At 40.4% G+C, this 26,857-nt stretch overlaps 2 protein-coding genes across 15 annotated transcripts in view; one reads left to right on the top strand and one right to left on the bottom strand.

Moving 5' to 3' along the window:
- The window catches only part of ALG11 (ALG11 alpha-1,2-mannosyltransferase), a 54,670-nt gene extending 51,547 nt beyond the window's left edge, over nucleotides 1–3,123 (top strand). Inside the window, exon 4 of the mRNA XM_070578803.1 lies at nucleotides 1,553–3,123. Within this exon, the coding sequence (XP_070434904.1) occupies nucleotides 1,553–1,593 (41 nt within the window). The 3' untranslated portion in view covers nucleotides 1,594–3,123. The remainder of the gene's footprint in view (nucleotides 1–1,552) is intronic.
- The window catches only part of NEK5 (NIMA related kinase 5), a 62,962-nt gene that overhangs the window by 35,933 nt on the left and 172 nt on the right, over nucleotides 1–26,857 (bottom strand). For 10 of the 14 annotated variants that reach the window (XR_011528050.1, XR_011528049.1, XR_011528052.1 and 7 more), the window contains exons 2-11: nucleotides 25,239–25,377; nucleotides 17,560–17,656; nucleotides 9,118–9,215; nucleotides 7,150–7,233; nucleotides 6,991–7,061; nucleotides 5,626–5,712; nucleotides 3,193–3,247; nucleotides 1,693–1,893; nucleotides 1,532–1,613; nucleotides 54–187 (exon numbers count right to left, since the gene is read on the bottom strand). Coding sequence is in view for 9 of the 14 variants with exons in the window: in XM_008539969.2 (XP_008538191.1) it covers nucleotides 54–187; nucleotides 1,532–1,613; nucleotides 1,693–1,893; nucleotides 3,193–3,247; nucleotides 5,626–5,712; nucleotides 6,991–7,061; nucleotides 7,150–7,233; nucleotides 9,118–9,215; nucleotides 17,560–17,656; nucleotides 25,239–25,355 (1,026 nt within the window). In the remaining 5 variants the exon portion in view is untranslated. Of the gene's footprint in view, nucleotides 1–53; nucleotides 188–1,531; nucleotides 1,614–1,692; nucleotides 1,894–3,192; nucleotides 3,248–5,625; nucleotides 5,713–6,990; nucleotides 7,062–7,149; nucleotides 7,234–9,117; nucleotides 9,284–17,559; nucleotides 17,657–25,238; nucleotides 25,378–26,857 lie in introns of all 14 variants that reach the window. The other 4 variants (XM_070578798.1, XM_070578797.1, XM_070578802.1 and 1 more) reach the window with 2 other exon arrangements.

Genomic DNA, 26,857 nt, shown 5'->3' with positions numbered 1-26,857 from the left:
TGTAGAATGTGTCATTAGCTAAAAAGCCAGAGGAAGGGTTTGGTTCGACTTACAGACACGGGCTTCTGGTTTCCAGCCGGTGGTCTCCATTCATTTCTACGTAGTACTTGCTTCCTTTTAATCTGCTCCGATATCCTTGATCTTGGCGGGCACTTTCCTTGGAATCTCACTTTCTGTATTTTAGAATCTTATTTAACCAAAATAAAACAACTTCAATTTTTAAAAACTTCCCCATCTTTAATATTGATGCTTGTGAGAGTATAAACATAAGGGACATTTCATAGCACAGTAAATTTACTTTAGTCAGAGACATTTGTACCCAGTGAGAGAAGTGCTGATGAAAAATTACCATGCATTTTCTTTGAATGGAGAAAACCATTCTTTCCAGGGTTCCTTTACATACTTCTAGCAATATATAACACTACTTTTTAAAAAAATTTAGGAATTAATGTTAACATTTACAGAAACGATATGCATAGGATAATGGCACAAGTAATTGAACGTAGTCCTCAGAGCTTGGGTTATCAGGCCACACCATCCGCGTTGCATTGTTGTTTGAAATGTATGAGTAGGTCTTCTAATGTTTGTCTCCGTCACCATCAAAATGTGTTCGTTTTCCTTTTTCCTATGTTAGAGCTGTGGACAAGGCACTTTCTCTCACCCTCCTCTCACCTACTTTCTAAATATTCTCAAACCAGACCAAATACACCAATACCAAACCAAACCCAACATGGCAAAGAGGCTCACTCATTTGTTTTTCCTTTATATCTTTCCTCAATTTTAGTTTCCCTGTCACAGTGGATAATATTTCCCTATAACTGATTCCTGACTAATGAGAAGAGAGGAGATGAATCCTGGAGGTCATGCATGAGCTAGATTTACAGGCACACCCACTAGTCACCATTGGACAAGATGATTTTCCCCCTGTTTATATTATTCATATATATATTTTTTTCTCCCCAAAGACCCTAGTACATAGTTGTATATCCTAGTTGGAAGTCATTCTAGTTCTTCTGTGTGGTATGCTGCCACAGCATGGCTTGATGAGCAGTGCATAGGTCCACACCCAGGATCTTAACTGGCCAAACATGGGCCACCAAAGTGGAACACGTGAACTTAACCACTATGCCACCAGGCTGGCCCAGAATTTTTTTTTTTTGGTGAGGAAGATTGGCCCTGAGCTAACATCTCTTGCCAATCTTCCTCTTTTTGCTTGAGGAAGATGATCCCTGAGCTAACATCCATGCCAATCTTCCTCTACTTTGTATATGGGACAATGCCACAGCATGGTTTGATGATCGGTGTGTAGATCCATGCCCAGGATCCAAACCAGGGAACCCTGCGCTGCTGAAGTGGAGCATATGAACTTAACCACTATGCCAGCGGGCTGGCCACCTCATAGTTTTTAAATGTCCATGTTCAATATATTTGGTGGAATTTCCCCACTAATGTTGTCAGCCATAGATTATAACTCACTGTATGAGACACATGTAACAAATGTCTTTTGATTGTATGGCTACATCATTCTTACCCTGGACCATCTTCCCAGCAGGTCGGGAAGCTGGCGATCTTGCTCTACGTATGAGGGTGTGACTGAATTCTTGCTGAATGACCTAAAATCAGACGCATGTGTCAAGGACCTGCTAACCAAAATCTCTGTCAAAATCCAAACAGAATCACCTCCAAACTCACCTCAGGAGTCAAGAATTTGGCAATAAGATTCTCTAAAAAGGGCCTTTTCAAAATGGTATTAATAGATGGCCGATCTCGGGGAGACACTTTGAAGAGCTGAGATATCAAGGACTGCAGGTCATGAGAAAACCTTGGAGATATTGGGGGAAAGTGTGCTTGACAAATCTTCAGAACCAGCTGGTGTAAGTTGTTACCCTCAAACTGAAAGGACAAGCAACAGTGATACTAAATCCGAGAAAAATTCAACACTAGTATTTAAAGTGATATCAAAAAAGCAAAACAATGTTTTTAAGCTTCAGTCAGAAGCACCATGGTCCACCCTAAATTTTTTCCATCAACTATTATTTTATGAGTAGATATTGCTGCAGTTACTCAATGAGGTGCCATGTTATTTAAAAGGTCTTTTTTAAGGTTTTAATTTTTTCTTATTATCAAAATAATATTTACTCATTATAAAAAACTGTAAGGTATAGGAAGTTATACAGTCAGGAAAAATATGTATAATTTCACCACCCAGAGGCATATTTCCTTGTAGTCCTTTTAAAAATAATGTTTAATTTATAGAGTCGAGGTCATAATGATATGAAATTTTACATTTTGCTTTTTTCATTAACATCCTATAAACATGTCCTCAAAAATTCATCATAAACCAGAAAATCTTCCAGTGTATGAAACCATCAGTTATTTATATATAACAACAATATTCAGCAGCATCGTGTGGCAGCAAAGATCAGGTTTTGGTCGGACACTTACTAGCCTCGTGACCTTTGACAATAATAATAACGAAGATCATAACGATGATGATGACAGCTGTGTAGAAAAGAGTTAACACAGCGGGCCTAAGACTGCTATCCTTAGACAGCCCTGCTTGCAATACGAGCCGTTGGCTGGCATTTGGGAACTTAGATTTCAGGAGACTTCTCACCGTTCCCTGAATGCTCAAGGTGGCTCTCTTTGCCTACACTGTGCAAATAATATGGTTTCCGTTGAACACCTGCATTCTTCCTGGGAGCCTGGAAGCTTGGTACATGCCAGGCAGAAGGTGTCTATGTGACTGGTCCCCAATAAAAACCCAGGGAACTTGGTCTCTAATGAACTTCCGTGGTTTTGCATGTGTTGTTACAACCTGTTGCTGAAGGAATTAGCGCGTCCTGTGAGCCTCTTCTGGGAGAGGCTCTTGGAAGCTCATACCTGGTTTCCTACAGCCTTTGCCCCCTGCACCTTTTCCCTTTGCTGATTATATATATTCACACACAATTTATTTTTAATGGAAACATGCTATACTCCTTATACTAGTCTCCAACTTAGATCTTTTACTTTATAGCATACCTTGTATATCTTTCCATGTCAATATATAGAGATCTACCATTCTTCTTAATAGCTCGTCCATATAATTTTTACAATCAAATAAAACCAAACATTAACCTTTTTCTCTCAGAAGTTAATTTCATTTATATAGTTTCAATAATTCAAGATTAATCTGACAATTAACATACTTACAGGATGCCTGAGTGTGCAGAGCTCATACAAGACACAGCCAAGAGACCAAATATCCCTGAGGAAGAGAAGAGTTTACACGCTGAGAAATATCCATAATTCCTAATAAAAGACTTTATCCTCACAGTGCCTTTTAATTGTGTATCTTTACAATTTTATATAGGTTGACCAGTTTTTACAAATGCCTTCAGATACTTTATCAATTCTTATCCTAACTAAGAGGTAAAATAAAAACAATTTATAGTTTGTCAGAATCCTAGCAGAGAAAGGCTACACAAACTTTACTACAATTGGAGGGCTCAATATTTGCTTCAACTTCATGTGCTCAGAGAAAATGGGTGCATGTATGGGACTTTGAGTAATTTGGTGGAGGAAGGCAGGACTCAAACATGGATCTGTTTTGATTCAAAAGGTAAAATTTGGTTTATTTAGAAAGGTATATTCTACTCAAGGCTATTGACAGAACCAAAGTTATATTAAGTGATGAATATAGTATTTGAAAATCAATAAACTCAAAACTGTTCTAATGACTAGAGACTTGCTCTTTAGTGCTTAGTCCTTAGTATTTATATGTGCTTGGTTTAAATAAGGAGTTATCTTATAGAAGAAAGAGCATAATTAAATCTAAAAGACCAAAGAAAATATAATGAGAAGTCCAGGAGGTAAGAAGGTGGTCAGAGTTGAACGAGGATTCAGTAAGGTGAGGTAAATGGCTCCAGTTTAGCAACACTTCCTACGAGAGTGTGTGCAGGAAGGGCAGAGAGAGACTTCCTAAAGCTTTGAGCACAATGCAGGGTGATTACAGAATAGGTGAGAAACAGCTTCCAACTAGTTTCTAGAGTTTTTCTGGAGTTTCTAGAAACTCACTGACCACTTCCCACCACCACACGGAATTTTGTCTTTCCCCATCTTCTGTAGGCCCAAACTCCTCTGTCCCACAGCGCCCCCTGTAGCCAGTGCGGTGAACTCGTACGCCTACAAGCGTTCGGTTGGGGAATGAAGCCGCCTGGGGCTGAGCGAGAACATCTGCATTTCTTATACCCGCCCCGTCTGTGGTGGGGACTGCGGTGAACCAGGGAGGATTTCCTGGTCTAGAGATGGCAGCAGCTACCCAACTGATTAGTGCTAAGATCTTCCTATTAGCAGAAGCACCAAGCAGCATATTTCAATCTTGCCTCAAATCTTTAAAAAAGCAGTACAAGGAAACAATGCTGCTGCCCGGAACTCTTAGCGGCACTAAGCTCTGCTCTGGGCAGCCTGCCCTTCCACCCAGTGATACACCAGCTGCGTGGCCCCTCACCTGGAGGCCAAACCCCTTCCTGGCGCCAGAGGATATATCCAAACCATGCCTGTTCTTTTATTATGCAGACAAATGTTTACCATTCTTTTTGTAAATCTCTACCATCTGGGCTCTGTCTTCCATTTATCTCTTTGAAAGATAGACAGGCAAATATCCTGTGGGTATTTTCCTAAACAAATGGACAACTGACTCCCAAAAGGTACTCAGTCTTCCTGCTAGGCCAACTGGTTCAAATGGCAGCCCGCTTTGAAAAATGAAATTTCTTTCCTTCTCCTTACATGGAAGTAAAAAGTACCTCATCTTTACCTTTTTTTTTTTGATTTCTTTTTTTTTTCTTTTTTTTGAGGAAGATTAGCTCTGAGCTAACTACTGCCAGTCCTCCTGTTTTTGCTGAGGAAGCCTGGCCCTGAGCTAACATCGTGCCCATCTTCCTCTATTTTATATGTGGGACGCCTACCACCGCATGGTGTGCCAAGCGGTGCCATGTTCTCATCCGGGATCCGAACTGGCGAAGCCCGGGCCACTGAAAAGTGGAACGTGTGAACTTGACCGCTGCGCCACTGGGCCGGCCCTCATCTTTACCTTTTATCACTGTGTATATTCATATTACTCCTGAGAACTAGGCTCTGGTATCACATACATAAAAACCAGTTGGATTTTAAAGCTGGAAGACACCTTAACGACTACCTAGCAAACACTCTCTTTGTTACAGGAAGGGGAACCGAGGTCCACAGAAGTCAACTGACTTAGTCAAGTTGGTGACAGAACCAAGTCTAGGATTCCTAACTCCTAATCCAATGCTCGGTCACCAGAGCACACTGCCTTCCACTTGATCCATCTACAACACTTTCCTGCAACAGACTAAACAGAGCACTGAAGGTATGAAAGTCAAATACAGAGACGGAATCACAGTGACTGCCATTTTCAACGTTGTTCTATCATTTGTATCTTTAAATGAAGAGTAATGGCTTTCTTCTAAATAAGTTCAAAAGCTTCGGGGAACACTGAGGTGGTCAGAGACAGTCACTGGGATCCCCATTTCACATGAGAAGAAAGTGAAATTACAAAAGTACCATAAGAAAGAGAGAATCCATCATGTTTTACTGAGACTTTCAAACTGATAGTCAACAACTCACGTTTTATTGTTGTAGGGTTTATTCTGACAGATCTCCGGAGACAGGTAGTAAGGTGTTCCAACACAAGTTCGAGCAAGTTCCATGGAACTAGTATATTATATTAAATAATAATAAAATAACATGATTTATTATTAGAGTAGGAAAAGGCTTAAGACATGGACATACAAAGTCCATGCAAAAGATAAAAATGGATAACAAAATTCGATGCATGCACATATTAAAATAAAGCAAAACATATTGTACATTGATAACAGAGTAATAAGTTGATTTTTCAACTTACAATTCACCTTCCCAAAATCTACATATTAAAATTTCTTTATGGCTTAAAGATTCCACAAGAAGGTATAATTGTTATATTACAAAAACCTTTCAGATGTAGAAATAGTTCCCTCTTTCCAATGATCAAAGTAATGCAATCTCATGATTTAAAATTTGGAAAATATGAAAATGAATAAAGAAAAGAATTACCCAGAATCTTCCCACCTTAAAACAACTACTATTAAAATTCTGACATACTTCCTTCCTGTCTTTTCACCATGCATATTTTTCACATAGCTGTGACCCCAGAGTATTTAAAATTCAAGATTCCATTTTTTTTACTTAATATAACAAATATTTCCTCACATTATCAAAAAGTCTTCAAAATCATAAATTTTAGTGGCTATGTAATATTCAGGTACATGGCTGTGCCAAGTTTTAATAAATTTAACCATTTCTCAATTATTAGGCATTTAAATTGTTCCAAATTTCAAATTATTCCCTTAGAACAAGTTCCCAGAAATAGAATATTTTAAAATCTCTTGGTATTTATTACCACCAAATTGTCTTACAAAACAGTTGTACCCATAGATTGCCCAAGCATGTGTGAATTTGCCTTTCACTAAATTCTCACTAGCTTTATGCATATTACAGCTACGTCTCATTTGATAAGCTTATATCACATTACGCAACATTGCCACCATCATTCTATTAGGCCAAGATTTTTTTTTTTTAAAGATTTTATTTTTCTTTTTTCTCCCCAAAGCCCCCCAGTACATAGTTGTATATTTTTACTTGTGGGTCCTTCTAGTTGTGGGATGTGGGACACTGCCTCAGCATCAGCGGTGCCATGTCACCCAGGATCCGATCCGGGCCACTGAAGCTGAGTTCATGCTCTCAACCACTCGACCATGGGGCTGGCCCCTAGGTCAAGATTTATCCTGGGAATTTTAATCTCAGACAAAGTACCTTGTGAATTATTTAATGCATTTATATAAATAGTTATCTAAAATTATTTGGAAACCAAGCTCTTAATATCTTCTTAATTCATGATACCTAAAAATACATATTTTGGCTGTTTTGAATAGGAAAAACAAAAGTACTTACTTGTTCAGGACTCTTGCTATTCCAAAGTCCCCAAGCTTTGCAACCATTCCATTCTTGCTAAGAAATATGTTCTATAAATGGAGAAAATGCTATGTTGTTTGAGAGATTTCCAGAAAACAAGAGATCAGCTCTGTCTTGGTCTTCTCTCTGAGCTGTTACCTGTGCTTTTATGTCCCTGTGTAAGATCTTCCTGTCATGGATATGTTTTAGTCCTAGGGAAATCTGTACAAACCAACTCAGAATCTGTAGAGGGAACACAAGACACAACCAGTGAGCAGTCTGATGGCCACTGAAATGCCTTCATGATAACACACAGAGAGAAGTAATATATTTGTGTGTGTATCCACACGAATAAAGCTAACAGCTAGACCACCTCATCATGTCATTTTCTTTCTACAGCTAGAAAAATGGAGGTGCAGAAAGGCAATCCAGATTTGTTGGTATCAAAGGGAACTCCACAGATAGAAAAAGAGAAAAAGAAGCAAGCAAGGGAGGGAGGCAGTTCTTGATTTTTTTTTTCTTATTTAACACCTGGTTGCTAACTGTCGGGATAGCAGACAAGCAGCCCTGTTTCCTGGTAACCCTGTACCGCTGGTTTTTCCTTTTCAGTGGAAGGAGGGTGCCAAGGGCAGAAAGAGAAGGAGGAAGAAGTGGAACATCTGTGAGTTATTAAAAATTTTAATGAAATATCAGTATATATGTATATAACATAAAAACAACAAATAGCAGTTTACTTTTAAACTTTTTAAAGCTTAATTTTATTTCTTAGTCATGCTTTTACTTTCTTAGCTGGCCATGAGCCTCTTTATTAAAATGTGTTCCAGCCTATAGAGATTTAAGCTATTCTAAAATTTCATTGGTTCTTTGTCTGTCAAAGAGGAAAACAATAGGGAAAAAAAAGCTATGTTCCAGATACTAAGATTCACTTGTAATTTTAGTTCTTTCCCAACAAAGGGAAATGTAATTCAAAGTTCTGTAGAGAAAAGCAGTTTTGTTAAATGTGGCAAAATAACACCTAAGTAGGAAGAAAGGAGGATTTGTATAAATAATAGAATTTAATATATAATGTAAATGAGCATAGGAAGAATGCTTGATTAAATTTACAGAGGTTAGAGATGTTGATTCTTTAATCATTCCTACATTCAAAATATTCCATGTTAGGGGCTGGCCCTGTGGCCTATTGGTTGAGTTTGGCATGTTCCAATTCTGTGGCCCGGGTTTGTGGGTTCAGATCCTGGGCACAGACCTACACCACTCATCAGCCATGCTGTGGTGGCAACTTATATACAAAATAGAGGAAGAGAGCTCAGGGCTAATTTTCCTCAAGCCAAAAAAAAGAGGAAGATTGGCAACAGTCGTTAGCTTAGGGTGAAGCTTCTTCAGCAAAATTCCCTTTTAACTCTGGGAAGAAATTATATGGGCATGATGTCCTTAAATGCTAAAATAGAACAAATAAACGAATGGCCTAAAGAAAGATGGCAGACCATTCTTGGGCACCGCCTGAGGCAGTGGCCTTACCCATCCACCACACAGGTCCTGATTCGGATTCCTCTCCACACACACACACCTGTCTCCTTCGTGAGTACAACTCCCAAGAGGGTTCCAAAGGACGCTCAGAGGACAGAAGAAAAATGTGTTTGTGCAAAGAGAAGATGGGAACTGAGACCATTATTCTTCACCTTTTCTCTCCTCTCTCTTAATAACCAATGAAACTAAACAGCCATTGCTAAGAAGAGCTTCTATCCTCCCTCACAAAGAGGGATAGCGATTTTAAAAGGGTATCAAATGGGAAAAGAAAGAAGAGCGGGGCTATAAATATGTCACATTTAAAATGGCTAAGCAACGTCTACATTCAGACTTTTTTTAGCCATGGAAATTTATCTCGGAGGCATCCAACGTGCGATTGTCCAAAAATAAGACACTATATTTTCTCAAGCAAACTTGACTCTCAAAGAGATTCAATTTAGGTTCAATTGCAAACATCTATCAAGAATATTGATCCACTATTTTACAGTCTGAATTTCTCTACCAGAAATCATTCTTCATATAAATGCAGTCTGCTACTTATGGTATTATAAATTTAATCCCCTCCAAATGAATTAAAACGCAAATTAGAAGTGTTTTTACCTGATCTTCACTAAATAACACTCCTCGTTGTCTATTGATTCTTTTCATAAGATCCCCTCCATCGCAATACTCCATCACAATAAACAGCCTGTTGTTCTCTGTAAGAAAAGGCATCATTTGGTGCTGGAAGGGTTTCAGATATTTACTAATCATTGCCTTTGAAAGTCTAGAAGTTGGAGAATATAACAGGGAAATGAAATATATATATATATAAAGTTAAAAAGTGACTGTAGAATCCAGATGAACTAGGTTCTAATTCCACTTTATCACTTACATTTCTTAGCTCTATGATTCTGGGCAAGTTATTTTAATTTCTCTATACCTCATTACCTCATCTGTGAAATGGAGATAATAATATAGAAACTCCTCTTAGGACTGTTGTAAAGATTAAACAAGTTAATTCACATCAGATGCTTAGAACAATGCCTGCGCATAATGAGAATGCAATAAATCTTAGCTATTATTATTAACACATTCCTGCAAGAGACTAGCAATCTGCTGTAAAGCGGCAGCTGTGAATCTTTCCCAAAACCCCTGGAAGAATTAACAGACCCTTCTTGGAGTTGCGTACAAACGTTTATTTACCTGGCACTTACTCAACCATGTTGCTGAGTACAAGAGACAATCTTCTTTTTTTTTGAGGAAGATCTGCCCTGAGCTAACATCTGCTGCCAATCCTCCTCTTTTTGCTGAGGAAGACTGGCCCTGAGCTAACATCCGTGCCCATCTTCCTCTACTTTATATGTGGGATGCCTACCACTGCATGGCTTGCCAAGCGGTGCCATGTCTGCACCCGGGAGCTGAACCCGCGAACCCTGGGCTGCCAAAGCAGAACGTGCACACTTAACCGCTGCACCACCGGGCCAGCCCCTAGAGACACTCTTCTAACCGATCTCTCCCTGACCCACTCATCAGATGACAACTGCCAACTCAAGGTCACCACCAGTGGCTACTAGACTCTTTAGGATGCCCTGGGACCTCTGCTCCCCATGATTCTTACCAAGATCATTGTGTTTGTTCCAAAATCTGTTTATGCCAATTATAATTGTTATTGTATTTATTACATAAATTGATGAAATATGAATGGAAAAATAAAGATGTGATTATTTCTACAAAAGCTACATTGAAGGCTTTGGAGGACTCAGTAAAAGTGAGTAGCTGAAAAAAAACGTCATTGACCTAGATGTTAGATGGGACAAGTGGAAAATAACCAGGAAAGCTTTAAAAGGATTGTGTACACAGAGTACCTGTAAATTCTTACTCCACTCTAAAGAAAGGAAATTGGAAATTATAAATGAGAGGGGTAGCCTATGTAAGAAATAATATTCAGAATTCCAATCGGTGGACTCATAATCAAAGACAAGGCCTTGGTCTTACATCAAAAGTTTGGCAAATGACTGTGCACTAATAAGTTAGAATGTGTTTGTATGATTTCCTGCTTAACTAGCTTTTTTCCTTATCCAACCAACTACCAGCTGGACTCATTAGAAAAAGGGCTTCTGGGGCTGGCCCTGTAGCCTAGTGGTTGAATTTGGCACACTCTACTTCAGTGGCTTGGGTTTCAGTTCCCAGCTGTGGACCTATACCACTTGTCAGCAGCCATGCTGTGGCAATGACCCACATACAAAATAGAGGAAGACTGGCAAAGAGGTTAGCTCAGGGACAATCTTCCTCAAGCAACAAGATGTTAGCTCAGGGCAAATCTTACTCAGCAAAAAAAAAAAAAAAGGCTTCTACTATCTCATTTGTTTGTCCCATTACTTTATGGGTTCCCTGAAGACAGAGTCCACACTTTATTCTTTTGTATTCCCTGCACCTAGCACAGTAGCTGGCACATGGAAAGGCCTTAATAAAGGTTTGTTAACTGATTTCATAAAAACGTCAAAGAAACACAAAATAATCACACAAAACCAGGCTTATAAGCAAGTGTTAATCCTTCTAGTATTTTTCCCTGTAGCTATCCAGTATCCACTAAATGGCAGAATCTCTTGCCAAATATCTATCATTTGCGACTTTTTTTTTTTTTTTTAAGGATTGGCACCTGGACTAACAACTGTTGCCCATCTATTTTTTTTTTCTGCTTTATCTCCCCAAACCCCCCCCTACACAGTTGTCTTTCTTGGTTGCAGGCACTTCTAGTTGTGGCATGTGGGATGCCGCCTCAACGTGGCCTGACGAGCGGTGCCATGTCCGTGCCCAGGATCCGATCCCTGGGCCGCTGCAGCGGAGCATGCTAACTTAACCACCCGGCCACAGAGCTGGCCCCCATTTGCGACTTCTTTCTTTCCAGTAAACCAACTTTAAAGTGGGTATCAGTAACCTGACAGTATCTGCCTTTGGTTGCTTCTAATTCACAAAGGGAGTGCTTCTTTCACAGAGCACTTCCATTTTCCCACCTCCCTTCTTAAAGGGGACAGATCCATTCACTCATCAACAGACTCACTGAGGACACGCTGAGGAACGCTGTGCTAGGAAGAAAAAGCAAATAAGCCACACTTCCTGCCTTTAAGGAGGTCACAGTCTAGCTGGGGAGTCAGTGAATATGTGAGAAGAGCCACAGGAGAAGCCTGTACACTTGAGGGCAAGGAGAACAAGAGACAGTGAATGAAAGCCAGACTGGAGACTGCAGGAAGGGTTTTAAGAAGATCTCTCCCGACACACCCTAATTATCTCGAGACCAGTTATTTTTAGGAACGTATTACTTTTAGAAGAATTGATATTTTTCATAGCTCAGTTACTGAAAGGGCTGCCACAGCAATGAAGGATGGCAATTTCCAAACCCTGGGAGAATCAGAATAAGGAAACTAAGGAGAAAGGGTTCCGTTTCGCTTCCTTTCCATCAGCCTCCAACTCACTCAGCCTTAGAGTGGCTTTCTGTGAAAGAAATTAATTGATTCAGGATTAATCGTGGCTGAGCCGTGTTGAAGGAACTATTCAGGTCAATGAGCATCACTTGGCTCTAAGTATGCACTTTTTTTCCACTAGCCACAGTGAATTTCATATTTAATGGGGTTAGAATTGTCTGGAAAGATCACTTACGCTCTCAAATTTTCCATCTGTCTAAAAAAATTAAGCACTACAGAAGGGGGAAAAAGTATAAGAAGCAATTCTTGTCCTCAGGAATTTCCAGTCTATTGAGGGAAAGAAAGAATACACACTAACATTACAATACAGCATATTATAAAGTGCCACACGAGGGATGAGGCCAGTAAGGGTTTGGACACACTGAGAGCAGAGGTGAGAGAGATCACTTCAAGTTTAGGGGGCGGGATCTGTGTTTAGTCTTAAAGCACATATAATATTTGAGAATGCAGAAAGGAGGAAAAGGACAGTGCAAGGCATACCATAGGGCAGTAGTTTCTGGAACTATAAAACTCGTGGGTCATTGACCTTTCGAAACTATTGAAGGGCACTAACATCACGGTTATAACCTTTTTATTTGGCAAATCCCAACATTTAAAAAACAATTACTATAATTAATTCATTCTAAAATGCACTGGGGCTGGCCCGGTGGCGCATCGGTTAAGTTCGCACATTTGGCTTCAGCGGCCCGGCGTTCGCCGTTTTGGATCCCAGGTGCGGACATGGCACCACTTGGCAAGCTATGCTGTGGCAGGCGTCCCACATATAAAGTAGAGGAAGATGGGCACGGATGTTAGCTCAGGGCCAGTCTTCCTCAGCAAAAAGAGGAGGATTGGCAGCAGATGTTAGCTCAGGGCTAATCTTCCTCAAAATAAATAAATAAATAAAATACACTTAAAAAAAATCAGGATTATATCTTACAGACATTGGCATCTTCCAATCAGTGGCTATAGGCCCAGCAGTCTTGATGTTATCACTGCCTGCATAATTTTTAGACTACCTTAACCAATTTAATTTGCTAATATTTTCCTTTTTATATAAGCACAAGAGTAATAGAAAGTAAAACTCTTATGTTTAAATAAGTCTAAAAGATCTCTTTTAATATACATAAAATAAAAATTATAAGTGATAAGAAAGCATGATGTCATAGTTTAATTGGCAACATTTTTCCTTTTAATTACCACATGATGGTCCACCTTACAACCAATGGCATCTAGATTTGATAAAATGAGATATCATCTATTACCACCATCGTTCCATAAAATAAAGGCATTTTAGCACCAGAAATCTAGGAGGGGCAGAGAATCAGAATAAAGAATAAAAATATCTTCTGCTATCCCCTCTTGCTCATTGCACTCTGCCCACACTGACTTCTAGCAGGGTTCTGCAACAGGTCTGAGATTCTGCCCTACTTACAAGCCTGTGACTATTTCAAGGATGCTGGCAGACGACATGAGACTCCTGGGCCAGAAACAAAGGACTGCATTACTCAGCAAAAGCAGTAGTCAGAGCTTCATGTTAGAGCTGGTTCTGTGTCTCCCAAATCCCACGGAGGCAAAACAGGTGAGTCTGGATGGATATCTGCATACACAGCGAACTACATTAAGGGAGAGGAACGCTGAGGTTGGGGAATCTACCGCCTTTTTTTTTTTTTAAAGATTGGCACTTGAGCTAACAACTGTTGCCAGTCTTCTTTGTTTTTTCTTTTTCTTCTTCTTCTTCTCCCCAAAGCCGCCCAGTACATAGCTGTATATTCTAGTTGTGAGTGCCTCTGGTTGTGCTATGTGAGACACTGCCTCAGTGTGGCTTGATGAGCGGTGCCATGTCCGCACCAGGGATCCAAACTGGCGAAACCCCCGGCCACTAAACCGGAGCACATGAACTTAACCACTCAGCCATGGGGCCAGCCCCAATCTACTGCTTTTATGGTGAGCAGTAAACAAGTCTGCTCTCTGTCTTGGGGGAGATGCTACCTCATCCTTCAAAGTTGCTCGCTGCAAACACAATCCAGAGAAATAGCCTGGGTAGACGCTCAGAGCCTTGCATTCTTGGCATATCCAGCAAAAATGTGCAGAGATGCTCAGGGCCCATAGTAGATTGCCTCTCCCAGCAGCCTCCTGACTAGTCAGTTCTTTAACACGTCAGGCCTGCTCTTGCCTCATGCCTTTGCAGTGGCTGTTCCCCTTGCCTAGAAAGCTCTTCTTCAGACATTAGCATGAGTCTTCAAGTCTTTGCTCAAACGTCACCTTCACGATAAGGCCTATCCCCTTCACTCCTGTCTCACCCTATTTTATCTTCCCACAGCACTTATCACCTTCTAACATGCTGTATAATGTACTTATTAGTTATGTTTACATTTATTGTCTGCCTCTCCCGACCCTTTCTCGCTAGAATGTAAACTCCACAGTTGTATGGTAGGCAGAATTCTAAGATGGCCCTAGCGCACACACCTTGTAAACTGCCTCCCCTTGAGCGAGGGCGGAACCTGTACATACGATGGCTATTGCTCCCAGGATGGTATGTTACATAGCAAAGGAGATTTTGCTGATGTAATTAAAGTTACTAATTAGCTAACTTTGAGGTAATAGAAAAGGAGATTATACAGGTGGCCTGGACTTAATCAGAGGAGCCATTTAAATCTCGGTCTAGAGGTCAGAGAAAGAGGAAGTGAGAGATTCCGAGTGGGAGAGGGCCTACTGAAGGAGCCCCAGGGCAGGGAAGGCAGGTGGGCCTCTAGAAGCTGAGAACCACTGCAAGGGAACAGTTAGCAAGAAAGTGGACACCTCAGTCCTACAATTGCATTTAAATGAATTCTGCCAACGACCTGAATAAGCCTAGAAGAGAACTATGAGCCTCAGATGAATGGCAGACCCAGATGACATCTCAATTTCAACTATGTGACCCCCTGAGCAGAGAATCCAGCTAAGCCCAGCCCAGGCTTCTGATCTAGAGAAATTGGGAGATGATAAATGGGTGTTGATTTAAGCCACTAAATTTGTGGTCATTTGTGATAAAGCAACAGAAAACAACGGTGCAGGGATTTGGGCCTATTTTACTCACTGATATATCCCCAAGACCTAGAACATGCCTAGCATGTAATAGGCACTTGGTAAATATTTATTGAAGGAATTTAAGTAGAATTAATTTAGTCTTAGGAAAATATCACCTTCTTATCTTTCGTATGTGCTTCAAATCTATAAAAACTTCATACTTTCTGTAGACAAACATTTAATGAACTAGAGCCACAGTTCTTCTGTTTAGACATAAGCTGTTTGAGGGTAAGCAAAGGCTTTATCTACACTCTCCAACAGTCAGATGCCGCGAGGACCTCCCAGGCTGTCAAATAAGCTCGGTGTCTCAACTCCCAACAATCCACCAGGCAAACTCAAAGCATCACAGTAGCTCTAGTTTTCCTAAACACAGCAGTGCTCTACTTAAAAAAAATAAATACGTAAGGTTGTCATAAGAAAGTTTAAGCTTACAACATAAAGAAACTCAGTGGAGGTTATTTACACTGTAAAAATGACCTCTAATTTCATAATGGTATCTAGTGTAAATCATCCTCAAATATCCATTTTGCATGGGATGAAGGCACACTTCAGTCTATTAAAGTGGTCCAGTCCATGCACTTATTCAGCAATTATGTATTGAGGACCTACTATGTGCTACATGCTGAGGATCAAGTGGTGAGCAAAAGAATTCATTAAGTTTACTCTCTCAAAGGGAGACAAATATTAAACCAATTCATGATTGTATATATATATAAACAGACATACACACGCAAGTACAAAAGTGCCGTGCAAGATCAGTAAAGGGGGCCATAATTTGAATTGTGGTCTCAGAGAAGGCCTGAGGATGAGGAGTTAGCCAGCCAGGGAGCCACAGAAATAACCCAAAGAATGAGGAAAAGAAAGATCATCTTATGGCATTGTTGTTCACAATCAATGAGCAGGAATGTAGAGCACTTTACTCAGTAGGTGCCCCATAAAAGTTGTTCAATACAACTCAACTTCCTGCTCACGTGTACTGCTCAGCTCCCAGGAAGAGCTCCCAAGAGTCCTGAGAGCTCCGTTAAATACCTAGTAGTTAAAGAGGGCCGTACACAGAAAGCTACGTTGAGTGCAGTGGGCTTTTCTGAGGAAGATTAGCCCTGAGCTAACATCTGCTGCAATCCTCCTCTTTTTGCTGAGGAAGACTGGCCCTGAGCTAACATCTGTGCCCATCTTCCTCTATTTTATGTGTGGGATGCCTGCCACAGCATGGCTTGATAAGACATGCATAGGTCCCTGCCCAAGATCCTGGCCATCGAACCCTGGGTCGCCAAAGCGGAGCACACGAACTTAACTGCTAAGCCACTGGGCCGGCCGCTGAGTGCAGTGGTTTTAATTGCTAAGAAACGTAGAGCCTTGCACAGTGTAAAACCTCAAAAGACAGTGGCTATGTTTATTCATTTACTGATTTTTACACCCCTGATAGTACTGGAAAATATCTAGGTAACTTTAACTACTTATGACCTATGAATTCAAGCACCCCCCCGTGCTGGGTTTCTGGGATGGAGAATGCTCCATGGTGAAGTGTGGGCATACACAGCCCTGTCACAGCCTTATAAACACCTGACATACTGTATACATGTTTATTGTGTGTCTCCTCCCTCTAGAAAGTAAGCTCCATGAGGACAGGTATTTTGGCCTGTTTTGTTCACTGCCATATTCCTGGCACCTAGAACAATGCCGGCAGCTCGTAAGCACTTGACAAATATTTGTTAAGTGAATGAATGGTCTCCGACCAATGTTGCTTTCATATGTTTTTTTTAACTTTTGGAGTCAAGTGATGGATGGAGGCAGAAGAGATGTTGTACTCAGACGTACAGAAGAAGGGAATTGCTTCCTTCAAGATTTCCCCCTCTATTTTGGCCATTTGCTTGCCCATGGTGCATGGCTCTTTCCCGCCTCTCTGTAAGAGGACTGTACAGCCCCACCTGTTACCCCAGGACATGCAAGCACTCACACAGGCAGAGTATCCCCTCCTCCACCAGCACCCCAATGTCAGGGCTGGCTGCTTTGGCAACAGGAGCATGAGCACATAAGGAAAGTGAGAAACGTGCCACATCCCAGCAGGACTCTGAGACTGACGGTGTGGTGGGCTCTGTGTCTTGCTCTTTCCTCTTGCTCACGAAAACAGCATGCTCCATCTCTGGGCTGCTCCTTCAGCCTGGACCCCAGACTTAAGACCCCGCCCACCCACAGCCGACATGTAATGTGAGTGAGAAATAGATGTGCATTATTGTAGGCCATTGAAATATAGGGGTTGTTACTGCAGCAAAGCTAACACACCAATTATGAACTATTTGAGGGGGTAAGAATTAAGGAGAGATGGGAAAACTTAAGAAAACTAAGAAAGCTGTCCTCAAAAACTCCCTAGAGAAGAAATAAAGACTATGTCTCAAATTATAATTTAAGTAAATGAGAGAATGAGTTCATTTGCAAAGATTAATTTATACACAGTTCTCAGGAACATACCTTTTATAGAAGTCTACATGCCCATACTTTATTAAAATACTTTAATATTAGAAAGTCAAACCTTGAAATGAACTGAAGAAGGTGACAATGTTGGGATGTTTCATCTTTGCCAGGAGAATGACTTCTTTCTTTGAAGCTTCTTTTTCTTGGATGGGCATCTAAATTATATTGAGACAGAGCAGTCTGTTAAGATAACTTGCTTTTAAGAGCATGCTTTCTGCTCACTGCCACCTAAAATTCTCCAGCATTTCACTGGCTTTTAAAGACACTTCTGAAACTGGTCTCTCAATGGCAGGAACTAACTTTTCCAGAATTAGCAGAGTGTCTTATACCTGATCAATGGTTTGTCAATGACAATCATAATCAAGAAAATAAATATTTACTGTGAAGTTTTGCTGTACTAAAAACTCAAGTGGAGTGGTGGTACTGTGTTATAATTATTTAGGCATCTGGAGGAAAGTTATTTGAATATTTATCTTTCAGCAGCAAAGGAATACTTTATAAAAATGTAATGTTCCAGCAGCAATCAGGGCTGAGAAGAAACAAATGAAATCTAATAAAAGAAAGTGTGTCAAAGATCACATAAATCAGACCAGTAAAGTTCTGTAGTAAGACTACATTTTTCATTTTCAAATAAAAATTGTCTCTTGTGACTTCATTTTAGATTTGCTATATTTTCTTATTATTCTGTTTATCTTCTATGGACAACACTTTTCAAACATTTTGGTGCTAAAGCCACCGGCCACACCTCTTACCTACCTTTTCTTCCTCATTCCTGACACTATGCCAACTTGTCATTTCTACCCTGACTTCTGGCGCCTGGCTGTCCCACATGTCTAGCCTCCACGGGTCACCTGTTCCTCTCCACCACTCCCTCTGTAAGGTTCTTCAACTTCGGCCCACACGTAATGTGTGAGTTCCCAACTTTCTCACCCTTATTTAAAGAATTTTTAAAAAATTAACATTCTCAGTCCCAGCTTTACTGCCTCCTAGCCATGATTCCTTCCGTGTTATTTAAATCTTCTAAGCTTCAGTATCTTCTGCCCCAATTTAAATTGCATAGTTGGTACAAATGAGTTCCAAAACAAAAATAACTGAATTACTCCTACCAGATTGATAGACTTAGCTACTTTCCTTTTAACTACTATTTTTAGCTTTTTTTTAAAGATTTTATTTTTCCTTTTTCTCCCAAAGCCCCCAGGGTACATAGTTGTGTATTTTCAGTTGTGGGTCCTTCTAGTTGTGGCATGTGGGATGCTGCCTCAGCATGGCTTGACGAGTGGTGTCATGTCCGCACCCAGGATTCGAACCAACGAAACCCTGGGCTGCCAAAGCAGAGCGCACGAACTTAACCACTCGGCAATGGGGCCAGCCCTTAACTACTATTTTTCAAAAGAATAGTATAAACAAAATTAAAAGGCAAACATAGGTAGGTAATTGCATTTTTATAATTAGGTAAAAATACTAGAACATATATGATAAAGATTTTTGTGTTTTTAATATATAAGGATTTCTGACAAATTAATAAGAAAAAAAGGCAAACACATCAATAGAAATTTGGAAAAATACATGAATAGGCAACTTGCAAAAAAGAAAAGAAAAACGGCTGATAGAAAAAAAAATTCAACCTCATTCAGTAATCAAAAGAACAAGGACTAAAACGAAACTTGATACAATGTTTCATCTGTGAAATTGGCAAAGACAAAAAGAATGTTAATGTACACTTTTCTCCAGAAAGCAGCAAAGCGGACACTCATACTTCTGGTGTAAGTATATAAATTGGTAAAATCTTTCTAGGAAGGCAATTTTACAATATGTAATAAGAAACTTTAAAATGCTCCTATTTTTGACTTACTAATTTTTCTAGAAATTTATCCAAAGAAAATAATCAGAAATGCCTGAGGATTCTCATATAAAAGGCTTCATTATTGGGCTGGCCCAGTGGTGCAGTGGTTAAGCACATTCCGCTTTGGTGGCCCGGGGTTTGCTGGTTCGGATCCCAGGTGCAGACAAGGCACCGCTTGGCAGGCCATGCTGTGATAGGTGTCCCATATATAAAGTAGAGGAAGATGGGCATGGATGTTAGCTCAGGGCCAGTCTTCCTCAGCAAGAAGAGGAGGATTGGCAGCCAATGTTAGCTCAGGGCTAATCTTCCTCAAAAAAAAAAAAATGCCTTTACTACAGTATTTTATTATTAGTTTTTTAATTACTCTAATAATACACACTGACTTTAAAAAACATTTTGTGACATAGTAGGGAATAAGATAAAAGTGAAACTTCTCCTTTTCCTCCCCACTCATTCCATGAGTTCTTATTCTCTAGGGGTAATTGCTGTTAATTGTTAGACCTTTTTATTTAATGTATGTATAGGTAAACATATATACATAGTTTGTTTAATAAAAATGACATATTCTACATATTAGATGTTATTTAATCATGGCAAAAAATATCAAACAACATAATTGTCTGAAAATAGAAAAAGAGACAAATTAGTTTTGTTTTTTTCATGAAGAAGATTTGCTCTGAGCTAACATCTGTGGCAATTTTCCTCTATTTTGTATGTGGGATGCCACCACAGCATGGCTTGATGAACAGTGTGTAGGTCCACATCTGGGATCCAAACCCATGAACCCCAGGCTGCCAAAGCGGGGCACACAAACTTAACCACTATGCCACCGAGCCAGCCCTGATAAATTAGGTATTTTTAACCTGATGTCATACTATACAGTCATGAAAAATCAAGGCAAGCAATGTGCCATAGTAGAAAGAGCAGAGGAAGCATTAGAAGAATCTGCTGGTTACTATGCATCATTGAGCAAGTTATTCAACCTCTTTGAGTCTCGGCTCTTTCACCCACAATGAGATCTAACTTTTAGGGTTATTGTGAGAATTTAATAAGTAGATACATGTAAAATACCTAGGATGCCATGATATATGAGAGGCACCCAGTAAGTGGTGACCATTATCATTGTTATTGTGAACATTTAATATTATTAAATAAGAACATTTTATTATATGAAAACATCGAATGACATGATAAAATATACATAATATATTGCTAAATGTAAAAAGCTGCTATAAAAGAGTATACCCACCATGACATCAATCATTCTAATAACTTATAAAGTACATTTACGCATTAAATATAGCCTTGAGAGAAATTTACCATAATGTTAAAAGCAATTACGAGAGAGGTTATAAGTGATTTTTATTTTCCTCCATATGGCCTTATTTTCCCCTTTGGTTCTTTTCCAAATGTCTATAATGAACATTTTTATTTTTATAATCAAGAAAAGATACAACACATTTTTGGAGGCAAGACATGAAAGAATATGCTTGATAATAGTAGGATGATGATAGAAAATACTGGCTTTTTGGTACCTGTAAGAAAATAAGCAATTTAAGTTTTGGGGTCTAGAGTTTCCTGAGTGGAGGGTGTTGGAGAGATGAGAAGAAATATACATTTCTCTAGGAAACAAGTAATGAAAAACTACATTAGAGTAGAAAGGAAGAAAGAAGTAGTAATGAATGTTAATACTGTGACCCAGGTGTTGCTAGGCAAATTTGATAACATAAAGAGATACGGGAAAGCGAGAATAATAGGGCCTAATGTAACAGTCTGCTTATTTATGGCATGGCGACTAAGGTGGTTCATGAGTAAAAGGATGAAAAAAGTTAGTGCTGTATTAGAAAAATAGTCAATTTTTATCTATACTAAAGAATGGGAGAGATGTTATGAAATGCATTAATATCTATTTTTATAGAGGATTCACGTCCCAAATAGTTTTTTCTTTATTTAGCATTAGAATGGTTTTCTAATTCCTAAGTATGTACCAGCTTAACAACAGAGCTGAAGGGTCTGCAAGTATCTATCCATTGAATCATTTATCCGGTAAGGATTTATTGAACACCTACTGGTGCCAAGAATTAGTAGCAATACTAAGATGAATGAAACATGGATTCTGCCTGCATAGAACATACAGTTTAATAAGGGGAGAAGGCACAAAATAAACAACTAAAGCACATCAAAGTAGAAAGCAATCGGCACCATAACAGCGGTACTGATAAAAAGCTATGGGGTTTACAAAGAAAGAAGATTAGTACTTGGGGTGGGAAGGTCCTGGAAGGCATGCTGGAGCTCAGCCCAATCAAGTGGGATCTTGATGGTTGGAGATGGGCAGGCAAACCCCCCTTGGAAGAGACAGCCTCACAGGCAAGCACAGAGGCTGGAGTGCAAAGGTTCTGTACGTGGTTCCCCTTGGGGAAGGATATGTGAAAGGAAGGCTGGGAGTGGAATTTGGGTACAAATCAGAGAGGGTGTCAAAACTTATGTGAAGAGTGAAACAATATAAAAGCATAAGGCAAAAATTACTCACAATCCCATATTCCACCCAGGGAATAACAATCTAGTATGTCTTCTTTTCTTTGTATGCATGTGAATGTTTGTGTGGATATATACATACCTATATATATTTTTACAAAGATTGCATCACACATACTATTTTCTCGATGAGCAAAAGTTGTGATATTTCCCATGTCAATACTTCACCTATAACAGGATTTCTTAGAGCCACTTAGTTTTTTATAAATTGCTTAGCCAATCCCCTACTGTTGGACAATTTAAGTTGTTTTCTGACTGTCTGTACATCTCTGGGTATTTCCTTGGAATAAACTCCCAAAAGTAGAACTACTGTGTCCTAGGCTGTGTACTTTTTTCCTATTATTTTTCAAAATGAAGATAGCTTTTTCTGCTTACACAAATAATACAATTCATAATTTTAAAAACATAATATGCGCTCCATATTAAAAATTCTGACAATGCAGAAAGGAATGACAGAGGTGAAATCCTACCACTCAGCAATAATCACTGTAAATGCTATATGTGTTTGTGTGTATGACATTAACAGTACACATATAGACACACAACAGTTTGTGGTCTGATTTTTTTCATCTTTACAACATATTGTGGACCTTACTCCTTGTCAATAATACAAACAGGGCAGGGGTCTTCTAAGGCTGTGATACATATTGATAAACTCCTTTCAGGGTAGTATCAATTTACCCTCCCCTCAGCAGAATAAGAGAGGGCCTGCTTTCCTCTACTTTTATACTCTTTTTAATTCTCCCCAATTGTATAAGTGAAAAGTGGTATTTATTGATTTTCATTTCTGAAGTTATTGAGTTTGAAATTTTTATATGACCACTTCTTTGGTTATAGGTTTTGTCTTTTTATTGATTTATAAAAGGCTAGCACCTTTTAGTCAATACTTGCAAATCTTTTTGGCATTTTGTCAATTTTCTTTCAATTTATTCATAGTGTTCTTTGCCATAGAAGTTTTATATTTTTACGTAATCCAACCTAGCCATCTTTCCCTTTATGACTTCTGTTTCAATGAAGGCATAGATGGAGCATTATCAAAATTGATCCAAGTAACCCGAGGGCTTAGGCACTGACAAAGGGAATGAAGCAAATTCAAGGGAGAGAAAGAGTCAACAGGATTTAGCAAATAATTGGATGTGGAGAGAGAAAAAAATTCACAGATGACCCAAAGGTTTTGAGCCTGGATATCACAAAGCCATTGATATCATGAACACAGTGCAGCACACAGCAGGTGACATGCGTCTGCTTAGAAAGAGGAGAGATTTCTACTTTGTTTGGGGTACATCTGTGGTAGCTAGCTTCCAAGATGGTCCTCAATGATCCTCGCTCAGAGTTCTTGATGAGCACAAACTGCGAGATAATAAATGTTTATTGTATAAGCCATTAAGTTTAGGGTAATACGGTACGCAGCGATACATTATTAACACAGATATTTACTTGAAGTTGTCTAGCTGGCAGATGAAATGTAGACCTTGGGAGCAGGAAGATATCAGGGCTAGAGAGACAGTTTTTAAGAGTGAGCTGCTTAGCAGTAAAGATTGAAGCGAGGCAATTGCCAGTGGACAATGTACAGAAAGAGAAGAGATAAGAAAAGGACAGATGGTTGGGGACATACAGAGAGTGAGCAGACAGAAGGGCCTGAGAAAGAGCAATTAGATAAACAAAAGAGATGGAGCAGAATAATGTCATGGAAGGAGCTCTTCAGGCCACTAGAATAAGAGGTCATTAGAAGGATGCCAAGGATCCATGAAAAGGGGCCTATGTTGGTAAATAAAGCATTCCCTCTGAAGGTAATTGTCTACACAGGAGCTTTCATGTAAGTTTGGGTAGCCCCCTTTTTTTTTCCAATTTTAAAAATGGTGATAAAATATTTATAACATAAAATTTATACCATTTTAACCATTTTTAAGTGTACAATTCGGTGGCATTGACTACATTCACATTGTACAACTTGAGGAGTTCATTTTCCATATTTTTGTTGTTGTTGTTGTTGAGGAAGATTAGCGCTGAGCTAACTGCTGCCAATCCTCCTCTTTTTGCTGAGGAAGACTGGCCCTGAGCTAACATGCGTGCCCATCTTCCTCTACTTTATACGTGGGACGCCTACCACAGCATGGCTTATCAAGCGGTGCCATGTCCACACCCGGGATGCAAACTGGCGAACCCTGGGCTGCGGAAGCGTAACATGTGCGCTTAACCGCTGCGCCACCGGGCCGGCCCCTTGCATACATTTTGTATGAAATTTTTTCTGCTACTCTCATTTATAAATTCTCTGGAAGGCAACCAACAAGACTCGCCTTAAAATTAATTCTAGCATACCACGGACATTGTTGTCCCAATATATTTTAAAACAAACATATCCCTAGAGAGGGTGACAGAAACACTGACCAAGGGGAGTTTAGCAAAAATTGTTCCTTTTTAATTAAATATACTTAATTATTTTCCAAACTCATTAAACTAACAATATTTGGTTTTCCTCCATTCAATAAATATTTTTGAGATCTGTTATGCGCCGGGTGCTGTTCTCCACGTTGAGGGAGACAGACAATAAACAAGTGAAGAAATAAGTGAGCAAAGTCATTTCAGATCATTATCAAAGCTATTAAGAAAGTAAACCAAGGGGGTTTGATAGGAGTGATTGAGGCTGGGGATCCTTGGCTAGGATGTTTGGGGAAGGCCCCCTTGTGGAGGTGAGCTGAATAAGAAGAGAAGGTCAGAGGAGGTGCACCACCCCAGGCCAAACAGAAAGTGGAAGCAGGGGCCAGCCCTGTGGCCTAATGGTTAAGTTTCCCGTGCTCCACTTTGGTGGCCCGGGCTGGTTCCCAGGTGTGGACCTACACCACTCAGCAGCAGCCATGCTGTGGGGGCATCCCACATACAAAATAGAGAAAGATTGGCACAGATGTTACCTCAGGGTGAATCTTCCTCAAGCAAAAAGAGAAACATTGGCACAGATGTTAGCTCAGGGTGAATCTTCCTCAGCAGAAAAAAAAAGAAGAAAGAGAAATAGAGGAGGGTGAGGCCTCATAGGCCTTGCAGGCCACAATAAGGAGGCATAGGAGTTAGAGATAGGATTTTATCTTCTTTATCTCTCTCTCTTTTTTTTAAAATAGGATCATTGGTTGTTGTTTGGACAACAGACTTAGGAGGCTGAGAGGACAATGGACTTAGGAGGTTGCTAACAAGGGTCCAATGAAGCTTAAAGTTCATACTTGTTCATACACACACAAAAATGTGTTTCCTCAGATGTTAGCTCAGGGACATCTTCCTCAAGGAAAAAGAGGAAGATTGGCAACAGGTGTTAGCTCAGGGCCAATCTTCCTCACCAAATGAATAGGAATTTTAACTTCTTAACGTACCTTTGCAAAATTGATCTCTTTTATAACACAGTGCTTGCTATCTGATTTCCCTTTGGCCAAGTATGCTTTCCCAAAGGCACCTTCCCCAATGGCCTTAATCACATCGTATTTATCCATGGTCTCCAATGCACAGAGGTTCCTGGAATTAGAGTAATGAAATTTTATTGCACACTTTTCATAAACACTAACAAATTCGCAAAATTGATCACTAAAATGTAAAAGAACTCATTTTGCTAAAACTTTCCCTCCAACCTCGCCAAGACAGGGTCACATAACTTTCCTTGCGGCCACAGGTAACCATCAAAGTGAGACAGATCTTCCTGGTAGGCTCCCAGCTCAGACTTGGGCTGTAGTTCAGCTTTGATACACTGTAGTGTTGTGATCTTAGGCAAGTCACTTTAACCTCGCAAAACCTCACTTTCCTAATTTCTAGAATGCAAATAACAATACCTAGTTTTGCACGTTTGTTCTGAGAATGAAAGATATAATGCCCGCGGTGCTCGGCATCTCTGTAAAGCAGGAATGTACCTACGCTTACATAGTTCTACAGTCCAACCTTGCTCAGTGGGAAGGTGCTGCCCCCTAGGGGACATTTTGGAAATTATGGAGTTTTTTCGTTCTCCGCAGAGACGGAGAGGCACTACGGGCATTAAGAAGTTCAGAAGCTGTTGGGGCCCGGGATACTGCGATTCTGAGATGCAAGGGACCGTCCCGCACAATAAAGGATTATCCCGCGGAGCTACAACCTTTGACAGTCTCCCCACACATTCATGTGCGTGGAAAAATCCGTTTATAATTATCTGCGGCTAGAACCAAACCCTATTTGACATCTACATACGAAGTATTTTTTGCGGTTTTAATTAACATTGCATTTTCGAGGAAGGCAACTACACGTAAATCAAGGCTTGGCTGCACCTTGTTTTATTTGGAAATTTTCCAAGAACTGCTGACCGTTTTTGGAAAATCACGCCCCCACTGGCCACGCTGCTCCCAGTAGCCGAGACCTAGCAGTTTGCAGCGGTCACGGTCAAGGGACTCCTGCCCGGGCGCGGGCCCCCGGCTGCTTCACTGTTTGTCCGAGTGTAGTGGTACCAAGCATTTACAGACGGAAGCGCAGATTTTATTATCAATTGTCTCCTTGCACATCTCCTTTTAATACAGTTAGGACATTATGCTGATTTTTAAAAGTTCAGTGAGCAGGCTGGTTACGTTTTTGAGTAACCTGTGTCTGGGTAGGAAGGGAGGCCAGCTCCGCAACCAGGAGAAGCTGGGGCCACCCGAGGACCGGGTTTTGAGGGAGGTGGTTGCGGAATCGGAACTGGAGGGCACCAGCGCGGGAATTGAGGGACTGCGACGCTGCCGCCCAGGTGGCACCGGGGGTAGAAGCCCCCAGGTTTCGGGAAAAATCCCTCTCCCTTAGGGAGACTCTGGGAGGCGGCCGGCGGACGGGCGGAGGAGCTCGCGCAGGGCTGGGAGCTTGGTGCTCCGCGCGTTGCCATGGAGATCGACGCGGCCCAGGGAGGGAGACCGCGTCCCTGCCGCCCCGGTCCCCCCGGCGGGGCTCCATCCCTTTCCCCGCGGCTCCCGGAGTCCCAGGGGCGGCTCAGGGTAAGGACCAA

This window comes from Equus przewalskii, chromosome 16 (genome assembly GCF_037783145.1).
Source record: "Equus przewalskii isolate Varuska chromosome 16, EquPr2, whole genome shotgun sequence".
Taxonomy (NCBI): Eukaryota; Metazoa; Chordata; class Mammalia; order Perissodactyla; family Equidae; genus Equus; species Equus przewalskii.
Note: the sequence above shows the minus strand (reverse complement) of the source record. Positions and strands in the feature narration are given on the sequence as shown.